The 11,418-nt window shown below is 45.6% G+C and overlaps 1 protein-coding gene across 1 annotated transcript; it reads left to right on the top strand.

Moving 5' to 3' along the window:
- The first annotated feature begins 2,014 nt into the window (after window positions 1-2,014).
- Window positions 2,015-3,241, top strand: LOC106745535. The gene has a single exon (XM_014621228.1). It carries the CDS (start codon window positions 2,015-2,017, stop codon window positions 3,239-3,241), a length of 1,227 nt encoding a protein of 408 aa, XP_014476714.1.
- Window positions 3,242-11,418: the final 8,177 nt, after the last annotated feature.

Here is an 11,418-nt window from a genome sequence, read left to right as displayed (position 1 = left end):
CGTCAAGTGAAAACGATCGTGGTCGAATCGCGATAAACCCGCGCAAACGGTGGTCAAACCAGGATTGACGGTTAGGAAGATTTTGTTGTGTATTTGGTGGGATTGGCAGGGAATTATCTACTATGAGCTGCTCCCCTACGGCCAAACTCTTAATTCGGACCTGTACTGTCAACAATTGGACCGTCTGAAGGAAGCAATCGCGCAGAAGCGGCCAGCTTTGGCCAATAGGAGAGGAATTGTGTTCCATCAGGATAACGCCAGGCCATACTCATCGATAGTAACTCGCCAGAAGCTCCGGGAGCTTGGTTGGGAGGTTCTTTTGCATCCACCTTATAGTCCGGGCCTGGCACCAAGTGAATANTAGTCCGGACCTGGCACCAAGTGATTACCACCTGTTTCTGTCTATGGCGAATTTTTTTGCTGGTAAAAAATTCGCCTCAAGAGAAGCTCGTGAAAATCGACTTTCCCAGTTTTATGCCAATAGGGACAAGGGTTTCTATGAGAGAGGCATAATGAAATTACCTTCAAAACGGCAACAAGTTATCAAACAAAACGGTGCATATTTGACCTAAATCGGATCATTGTAACTATATACTATCATTGTTACTTATAAATAAAGCCTCCAATTTGATACAAAAATAATGGATTACTTTTTACTAGACCTTATACTATATTTAACGGCGAATTTATCGCACAAACCAACGTCACTGTTAAAGGAATCCCTACGAAAAATCAACCGCTGTTTCGCACCTTCGATCTCGACGATTGGTACACCAGACACGCGATCGATAGAATTTTAACGTCTTTGGAAGATTTTCAAGAACGCGACAGCGGTTGGGCGTTATCGCGCATTCTGAATCTCCTTTTGAACATTAACAAATACATTCCTATGCGCGCGGGATGTTGGATACAAATACCTGTGCAATATCGAGCTAAGAATGCAATCGTTAACCTGCGTACGAACAATAACGCAAGTTTCGCGTGGGCGATGACCGCCGCTCTCTATCCGGTGAATCATCACGCGGAGAGATGCAGCCAATATCTGCATTATTCAACAGTATTGAAACTCAATGGCATCGAGTTTCCGATGACATTGAAACAAATCGCTTGATTCGAACGTCTTAATGAACTGTCCGTTAATGTGTTCACTTCTCAAAAGGGAGAAGGTGGACGAAAAAAAAGAACACCACAGATATCGTTCCTCTGCGCCTCACCGACAATAAGAGAGACGTTCATGTAAATTTATTATACCTGACAACACCAGCACATAATAATAATAATAATAATGATACTGACAATACTCGCGTCACATGTCATTTCGCGTGGATAAAAGATCTGTATCGATTACTATCATCACAAATAAGTCGAAATACGCGAAGGAAACACATCTGCGAAAGGTACGGTAATATCTCCTCCTCCTTCTCTCACCCCAAGGAAGAAAAATATAATAAATGTTTTTTTGAAATACAAAATGTATCCTTCTTCTTCTTCTTCCTTTTTATCTTACAGATGTCTTCATTACTTCTACACGCGTGACAAACTGATCGCTCACAGCGTCGACTGCGGTGTCATGAACAATTACGCTATCATATTGCCAAACAACGAGAACAAATGGCTCACTCATCGCAATTACGGTAGAAAGGAACGCCATTGGTTATCTATGCGGATATGGAATGCATATTGGAAAAAAGAGAGAACAACGAAGAGGTCCCCGTTGTCAACAGCGGCTCTTACGCGTATCAACATCACAAAGCGTTCAGCGTGGGCTATTATTTGTGCTGCGCGCTCGACGACGACGACAAACTCGCTTCCGGTCTTCACTTTCGTCGCGGAGACGACTGCATCTCTTGGTTTGTCGACGAACTCGGCGCCATTGCGGAGCACGCGTACACGTTACTGTCCGCAAACATAAAACCTATGAAGAAACTAACCCCGACGGAGGAACGCGATTTCGCCAGCGTCGACGCGCGCTGCCACATATGCGGAGGACCATTCGAATCGGACGACGACGACAATGCGCGATCACTGTCATCTAACGAGTCGTTACCGAGGCCCCGCACACTCACGCTGCAATCTCAATTATCGCAATTCGCATATCATCCCCGCGTTCTTTCACAATTTATCGAGTTACGACGCACACTTCATAATCGAGCGAATAGCCAACTCGTTCGAAGGCAGCGTCGATCTGCTGCCGATCAACAAGGAAAGGTACCTGTCCTTCACGAAAAACATCAAGTGCGCACGCGTCAAGTGGAGACAGCGGGTGAAACTACGTTTCGTAGATTCGTTCCGATTTCTCAGCACGAGCCTCGATAAATTGGCCTCGTTTCTCGACGAGGATAAACTACGCGCGATACGATCGACGTTCTCGCACCTAACCGCAAGTGATTTCGCGCTGCTCACACGCAATGGTGTGTTTCCGTTAGAATACATCGACAGTGCCGCGCAATTAACGGAAACCGAATTACCGTCACGTGACGCTTTCTACAGTTCGTTGAGCAACGAAATTGTCAGCGAGGCCGACTACGAACACGCCGAGACCGTGTGGAGACGATTCGACGTACGCAATTTCGGGGAGTACAGCGATCTGTATTTGAAAACGGACGTAATGCTGCTGGCTGATATCTTCGAGAACTTTCGCGACGTGTGCACCGACAGTTACGGCTTAGACCCGGCGCATTATTACACTCTGCCGGGCTACACGTGGGACGCCATGCTAGAACACACCAATGTGCGTCTCGAATTACTGACCGACATCGACATGGTGCTGTTCATAGAACGCGGTATACGCGGCGGACTTAGCCAATGCTCGAACAGATACGCGCGCGCCAACAATCGATATATGTCGGACAGATCGAGCAGCAGCAGCGAGGACGCGTCTTACGAATCGTATCTAATGTATTACGATGTGAACAATTTGTACGTCTGGGCAATGTCCGAACCCCTGCCTTACGGTGACTTTCATTGGCTCGACGATACCGATATCTTGCGCCTAGACGTAACGTCCGTTTCGCCGATTTCAGCGATCGGTTATATCCTGGAGGTCGATATCGCGTATCCGCATGAACTGCACGACGCTCATGCGGATCTGCCGTTTTGCCCGACGCGCGAATGCCCGCCCGCTGAGCGTAGCCGCAGCAACAACAAAAAATTACTGACCACACTGCGCGATAAATCGCGCTACGTCATTCACTATCGATGTCTGCAGCAATGCATAGCGCACGGGCTCTTCCTTTCCTGACGCGAATTCACCGCGCCTTGCGATTCGCGCAATCACCGTGGTTCCGCGGCTACGTTGAACTCAACACGGACTTTCGCATCGGCGCGTCCAAAGCGTTGGAGAATAATCTCTACAAGCTCATAAACAACGCGGTATTCGGCAAATGGAAAACGTGCGCGAACACCTGGACGTGCGTATTGTGACGCGCTGGGACGGACGTTACGGCCTGGAGGCGCTGATCGCGAAACCGAATTTCCACAGCCGGAGCATCTTTTCCGAAGATTTAATGGCCGTGGAGTTGTGCCGACTGCGCGTACAATTTACGAAACCGATATACGTGGGCATGTGCATACTCGAAATCTCGAAGACGCGCGTGTACAAAGTTCACTAAGATTACATGCTGCCGCTGTATCGCCACATCGACGATAATATTACTAATAAAGATTCGTCGTACTGTCGTCTATTGTACACCGACACTGACAATATGATTTATCACATCGTCACAAACACAACGACGACGAATCCGTACGAATGTATGCGGCGCAATCTAGCGCGATTCGACACGAGCGATCCGTCGGCCAATGCGTACGATATGCCGCGCGCGAACAAGCGCGTGCCCGGTCTTATGAAGGACAAAAATTGCGGCGCGATCATGAGCAAATTCGTCGGATTACAAGCGAAGATGTATGCCCATCGGGTGGACGGTCGCGAGGACACGAAGAATAAAAGGGGTGTACAGACACATCGTCGCGCAGCAAATCACATTCGACGATTACACGCGACGTTTGCGCGACGCGACGGAACACACGACCCGTCAATCGTGCATAAGTTCGAGATTGCACGAAGTGTACACCATGTCGGAAAGAAAACTTGCTCTAAGTCCGCACGACGACAAGCCTTACGTAATACCCGATTCCGCGAGCGGCGCGACTCTCCCGTGGGGACATTACAAAGTATCACCCGATGCCGCGTCTCTGCACATACAATAAAAACAAATAATTAAACACACATATTTTGTCTTCTTTCTTTCTTTCTATCTATCTCTCATCCTCTTTCCTTTTTTTCTTTCACATCAAAACAAAATACCAAACGCGCGCGTCATATCGATATATTGCGAATCACGCGAGAGAGAGAGAGAGAGAGAGAGAGAGAGAGAGAGTCCACGTACACGACCTAACATCAACTACGAAGAATTACGCGCGCGTGTGTCGCGGAGCAACACGGAAGACATCTCGCAGAGCGAAACTGAACCCGGGTGCCAGGTGGGGTGCGGGGAGCGGGGAAGATTAGTTCTTCCCCGCTCCCTGCACCCCGCCCGACGCCACAAGGTTTGAGACACACATTGCTCAACTACTGCGGTGGGTCTTGAGGCGATACTTTGGTCGATGGAAACTGTTTAACAATGACTCCCACTTGTCTTAATGGCAGAGACAAATATATTTCACACCGTTATGACTGCGGTCTTGAAAGTACATAGAAAGTATGGAGCCCGAGTTCCTCAACGTATTCAATGCTCCTACTTTTATTTGCGAAATGACGCTACCGAAATAAGATATCTCCGAGTCGCTATTAGAATGTTCCCGCGATAATACACTCTGAAGGCGAGACAAAACAATATCCCGGCGATACAACATGACCGAATGACCGCGTTACCGTCCATTTAATCTGATACGACCCCGAACTGCGACTCTGCTTGCCCACTCCCTGAAAATAAAACGACGTCCCTGCAGTTAAGTCCGTCACCTCGTCCGTTACCCACGACCCAAGGCCCTCGATCCTTTCCCGTTTTGACCCTCCGTCCCGATTCCGCGAATATTCAGCGGCTTTAATGCTCGCGCTCGATGATCAACGGTCCACGGATTATATGGCTTGCACGCGGGACTTTTACCACGGCGGTATGCTGACGGTTACAATAGCGGTTTTACGGCGCCAAGCAGCCCGTTCGTTACGCGAAGCGATTCCGGCGGATTACAATAAATCTCGGATTTACGATCGCCGCTCATTTGAAGGGCTGGCCTCGCAGATGAAGCACGATTAACCCCTTCGCTGCCCTCGACAGCAATTAAATATCTTTTTGCTTTAGTAACTACGGCGGGAACTACACTCAATCAGAACGACACCGGCTCTCGCTCACAATTACAACGAGCAGCACAACTTCCATCGCATTCGCACGCTCGATCGTCGTTGGCTTGTTATTTCTTTGCAACGCACACGGAGAGTTGCTCGCTATATCATGCCCGGCACTTCATACACGGAAGGCACCAACGATCGCCCCAGTCGTTTCATCCCCCGTGAATCTTTACGCGCGACACACGCGCGCCTCAGCATTCGTCGATGATAGCTCGATCTCGGAAGCATAGTCGGTCAGCTTAGAGCTGTCGCTGCCGGTCTTAATTACTTGCCTGTTATCCTGCCAGTCCCGTCCGACATTGAGTATTTTCCAGCCTGCAAAAAGTAAAATCTGAGAAAGCGTTTGTTCAACGACGTCCCTGCGTCGGCATATTTTATGAGACGCTAAAAGGTAGACAATTCACCTGACAGTATGCTCACGGCGGTTGCGTCCTTTCTCGTCGGTCGCTTCGCTGTCCTCCTCCACGGCGAATGTTTCCTCTGCGATCTTCACTCTTTCGCCGTTTAGTCACACGCGGCTATTGCACACGTTCTGATTAAAAATATACACGCTTTCGACCCGCTTATGGGACAGGAAGCGCTGTGATGGACGCCCTACAAGCTAACACGTCACAATATATACGAGGTCTTTTCAAAAAGTATCGTGAATTTTGAATTTCCGCGGGTTACGTATATTTGATTTTCGATTTTTTTGTGGCGTTATGTTGGTACTCATGTCCCTCATTTATGCCGACAAGTTCGGCCATTTTGAATATTCAGTTTATCTTTGACAGCTGTTTTGCTTGGACGTGTTTTGGCTCGTCTTCGATTTTTGCCTATTCCAAAAAATAAATCAAAGAATCTGTATCAAATTTTGTGTGAAAAACAAAATTAAGTGCGCGGACGCATTCCGAATGTTGACTGTGGTATATGGTGAAGCTACCTTGGACCGAAGCAACGTTTATCGGTGGTACAAAATGTTCTCAGAGGGCCGAGAAGATGTGAACGACGAAGAGCGTGCCGGACGCCCGAGCACGTTAACAACAGACGAAAACATTGATGAAGTGAAGAAAATAGTATTGGCTAATCGTCGAATCACGGTTAGAGAAGTTGCTGAGAACCTAAACATATCGATTGGCTCGTGCCATTCGATTTTTACTAATGATTTGGGCATGAGACGTGTCGCCACGAAATTTGTACCAACGCCCCTGCTCACACATCGTTGCTTGTGCGCGAATTTTTGGCCAAAAACAACACACTAATGATGCCGCAGCCACCGTATTCCCCAGACCTGGCCCCCTGTGACTTTTTCTTGTTCCCGAAACTGAAGAGGCACATGAAAGGACGACGCTACGCTACGATTGAGGAGATAAAGACGGCATCGAAGGAGGAGCTGAACAAGATCACAAAAAATGATTTTTTGAAGTGCTTCGAGGATTGGAAAAAACGTTGGCACAAGTGTATAATATCTGATGGGGATTACTTTGAAGGAGACAAAATAGATATTCATGAATAAATAAATAATTTTTGAAAAAACACAAAATTCGCGATACTTTTTGAACAGACCTCGTATATACGAAAGCGGCCTGATAAGTAGTAGGATTTGTGCATGGTGACGCCACTGTAGCAAAACCGGTTGAACCATCATATAGCCCCATTTTTCACACAATGCCTGTCAAAATTTTAGCCTTATCCGTCCATTAGTTTTTGGTTGGCAGCCAATTAAAGTGGACGCCTCAGCCATTGTCGTCAATACGGAAAAAGAGCAATATCGTTTGGTGATTTTGTTACGTCCTAAGTATCTCAGAAACAATGAACTCCTTTTTTATATAAGTACATTTGAAAAGCAGACAGACTCCGTGGAAGAGCTATCGAAAAAGGGATAAGGTTACGATTGATCGTCGTCAAACGCGTCGTATATTTTCCAGCGTCCGTCACCCTAAGCGCATTCCTTTTTTTTATGATCATAAAACAAACAAACTTAAGCAAGCGCTGCTATAAAATGACACGTTCGCACGTCGCCTAAATGCGTCAAGGGGCCTCCCAATGCGTCTGCGATCTTATCCGCCTTTGTATACAGACGGTGGAACAAAGGCCCTTCGATGCGATTAGGTTTCTACGATTAGGTTCTTAAGATTATTTATGTCAACCAAATGACACTAGGAATTTTCCAGAGTAACCGTCTTCCACGCATGCTCCTCTCATTGGCGATCGTCATCTACCACCCCTAAAGATCTTCCCTATATAAACTTCACTCTCTTGCCGCGAGCACTTCTTACCTCTTTTTCCTGGCTCGCTGGACCATCGTCACGTGTCGTTGTTGCAATTCTTATATAGCGACTTAGCCTTAGATATTCACACCACGATCAGTCCGGAGGCTCTAGCTTCGCGAACTCTTCACTGAGTGATTCGGCAGTTTTTATAAATAGTCATTCAGATATTTCGCAAATAGTTCGACCGTCTGAGTTGAATAATACCACGAGTGCAACCATTCAAACGACCAGACGATCCAACTCTCGAAAGAAGTACCAGCCGTCTGAGAAAGTTCCGCATCTGCAATCCAGTACGAGTACGAGTAAGTACCCACCTCCGTTTATATTCATCCACATTTGCTCCGTTCCTTCGCATATTAATACCTCCCATATCGTAGTAAATACCCTACGTGGAGAGGATAGGCTCGAGGCCCTCAGGCTCGTACTTTGAGACTTAAACGAGGCTGGCGACGATACCTTAGCCGCATAGCTCAGAGCTTTTTCCAAGCTCTTAACCCCTGATAGGAATTCACAGTCACCAACCCCTTCTGACGGGAATACCCTGTCAATACTTCGCGGTTCCCCTCTCGCTCCTTCCTACTCGCCAGATCCCAATTACCAACCACCAACCTCTCGTATACAACCCTATCGCGATACTCCCTCACCTTACCCCTGGATTTCGCCTGCCCTTCTCCCCCATATTATTCTAATCCACCTTCGCGTTCCCCTACACCAGACGGATCCCAGACCCATCTCCATCTCCGTACGATTCCCCTACTTCCTCTTCTGAACCACCTACTCCTAACTCCTTACCCTCCCTTTAAAACACTCTCGGTAAACAATCTGCTACATTCACATACGTACACACCGAATTGATTATTGTAACCGCGCCGTATGATATTTTATATTGTAACCTTACCGCTCTTGTAACATTGTAATGTCACCCATAGACAAAGAATATATATCGAAATTGTCACTTTAATTTTCACATTTTATTTAATATTTATACCATCGGGCGTTCACTACCCTTTCCCCAATTATTCCATTCGCGGTCACATCCCAGGTAATGGGTTTCGGTACCTTGACCTAAATTAGGACCACCCTGCGTACGCTCGCGTCAGAGTAAAGTGACCCTTCCGGTCTCTGACCTGCACTGCCGGCATTCGGGTACGTTTGGGGCACGCAATTTGCGTGTGCGGCCGTTGCGTTCTCTTCCAGGATGTAACAATTTGTTTTCTTTATTTTAATGAGAAAACGTGTGAAGAAGTCCAAATAAAATTGTAAGCCGTTTGCGGGGGTGTTGCTCCTTCTAAAAGCACTGTTTTTAGATGGTACGCCGTGGTCGCACATATGTCTTTGATGATGACAATTCCGGGCGGCCAAAAGAGGTTACTACCGTCGATTTTGTCGAAGAAGTGCACGATATCATATGGGCCGACCGTCGGGTGAAGATGCATAAGATAGCAGACACGGTAAAGATCTCGAAAGGACCCACAGGATATATCATACATGATATATTGCATATGAGAAAGCTATTGGCGCGATGGGTGCCGCGATGTTGCTCACTATGGGCCAAAAACGAAATCGGACAGTCACTTCGACGTGTGTTTGGAGTTGTTTCAGCGCAATCAAACGGAGTTTCTACGTCGTTTTGTGACTGCAGATGAAACGTAGATCCATCACTATATACCAGACCAAGCAGCAACCTATACAGTAAACTTTACCTGGCGAAAGTGCTCCGAAGAAGGCTGAAACGGCCCCATCGGCCAGAGAAATCTTGGCTACTGTATTCTGGGATTCCCGCGGTGTAATCATCATCTATTATTTGGAGAAGGGAAGATCTATAACGGGGCAATACTACAGTGATTTGCTGGGACGATTCGACGTGGAACTGAAAAAGAAACGGCATCATATTGCAAAAAAGAATGTCCTGTTCCATCACGACAATGCACAAGCACATTCATTCGCAATCGCTACAGCTAAACTGGTTGAAATGAGATACGAACTATTCACCCATCCGACGTATTTTCCAGATTTGGCCCCCAGCGAAATTTTCCTGTTTCCCAACATGAAGAATGGCTCGCAGAGAAGAAATTCACGTCGAATTCGGAGGTCATAACTGAGATACATGCCTATTTTGCAGAGTTTGAAAAATCATACTTTTCAGAAGAGATTAAAAAGGTACAGCACCGTTGGAAGAAGTGTATACATGAAAGGGGACTATGTTGAAAATAAATCGAAATTTTTCCAAAATATTACGTTTTCATTTTAAATCCTATTACTTATCAGACCGTCTTCGTATATATTGTCACGTCCTGGACGGTCCGTGACATGCGTAGCGGGATGGAGTCCACCACGCTTAACAGCCAAGAGGGAAGGTGGGAAAGTTTTACGTGTGGTTTTGAAGTAGAATCGCGGAATAAATAAGATTATTAGAGAAAACAACAATCAAATAAAATTAAAAAGATAAATAATTTATTATTGTTTCGGCGAATTTCGATAATTTTCACGTCGAGATGGCAACAGTGTTTCTTTTTTGCTATGTCGCGACGAGATTAAATGAAGATTTACAACGGGACAATATAGTTTCAGCGATAATGGTCCTCGAAATAATAATAATATAATATTAATTTACATTCGATGTCGGCTAACCCGAAATAGTAATAGGTCGAGTTAATTACAACGCCTTTGTAAGTAGAGAGAGCGGGTAGCGGCTTGAGTTCCCTTGAAATGACTAACTATGAAGCACGGCTGCGCTGGTAAAACTTGAAAAAAACTAACTCGAGAAGTCACCAGAACTGAATTAAGAACACTCGTGGCTGCACGGATCAGACTCGCAGAGAAAAACTGGCTGTAGTCTGAACTGAAAGGACTCGCGAGACTGACTCGGAAAACAAAGAATTAAGAATTGACTGACCAAACTGAAGCTGGCTGATAGGAAAAACTACTATTGACTGCTTAAAGATGAGGCTATTATTTATAGTCTCGTCCTAGTCGCCCTCTTCTTTCTGCAACTGTGATGGTCAACATTTTCGGTGGGAACTTGGTGGGCTTGGTGTTCCACAGTGGTCTTAGGTTTACAGAGATAAGACGAGAGACCGATCATGCACATCGGTTCTCACGGAGCGGAAAAATTTAGTATATTTAAATCGTAAATGATATCTAAAAATCGCATAACACAACCTATTTCATACACCGGGCATGATCGATGGTACAATAAGGTCAGAAGGCGCGGAATTATTGGATCAATTTTGAATTTTAATACAATAACAGAAATGAAGGGAGTTATGAGATTTTCTATAAATGTTAAGTGACGCGGGGTTCTCGAGCGCTTATAAGTCCCGCTCACGGAGCCTTCAAGGCTGATTCTTAATGATTCTTATTTTGCTTAAAATGGGTGGTCAATGTGCGTAACGATATTTCTGCTATTCGGTGGGAGTGACTGCCTGATTTAATTTAATTGAGTTTAATAAGCTCGAAAATCAGTAAATAAAAGTAAATAAAAGGTGAAAATTATTTTAATGAAACAAAATATAACAACGATACGGTCGGGATTACAAACATACATCATAACTGGTTTTGGAAGCAGGAACGGTACAATGTCAACAGGCGACTACCGGGATGAAAGAAGATTTCAGAGAAAGGAGACGGGAAAAGCAGAGCGATAGAAAACTGGGTAAGAAGAGAGTTCCGGGATACCTCGGGACGTAACAATATATATACGAGGTCTGTTCAAAAAGTATCGCGAATTTTGTGTTTTTTCAAAAATTATTTATTTATTCATGAATATCTATTTTGTCTCCTTCAAAGTAATCCCCATCAGATATTATACACTTG

The sequence above is a fragment of the Dinoponera quadriceps genome, unplaced genomic scaffold, assembly GCF_001313825.1.
Source record: "Dinoponera quadriceps isolate SergipeBrazil2010 unplaced genomic scaffold, ASM131382v1 scaffold1776, whole genome shotgun sequence".
Taxonomy (NCBI): Eukaryota; Metazoa; Arthropoda; class Insecta; order Hymenoptera; family Formicidae; genus Dinoponera; species Dinoponera quadriceps.
Note: the sequence above shows the minus strand (reverse complement) of the source record. Positions and strands in the feature narration are given on the sequence as shown.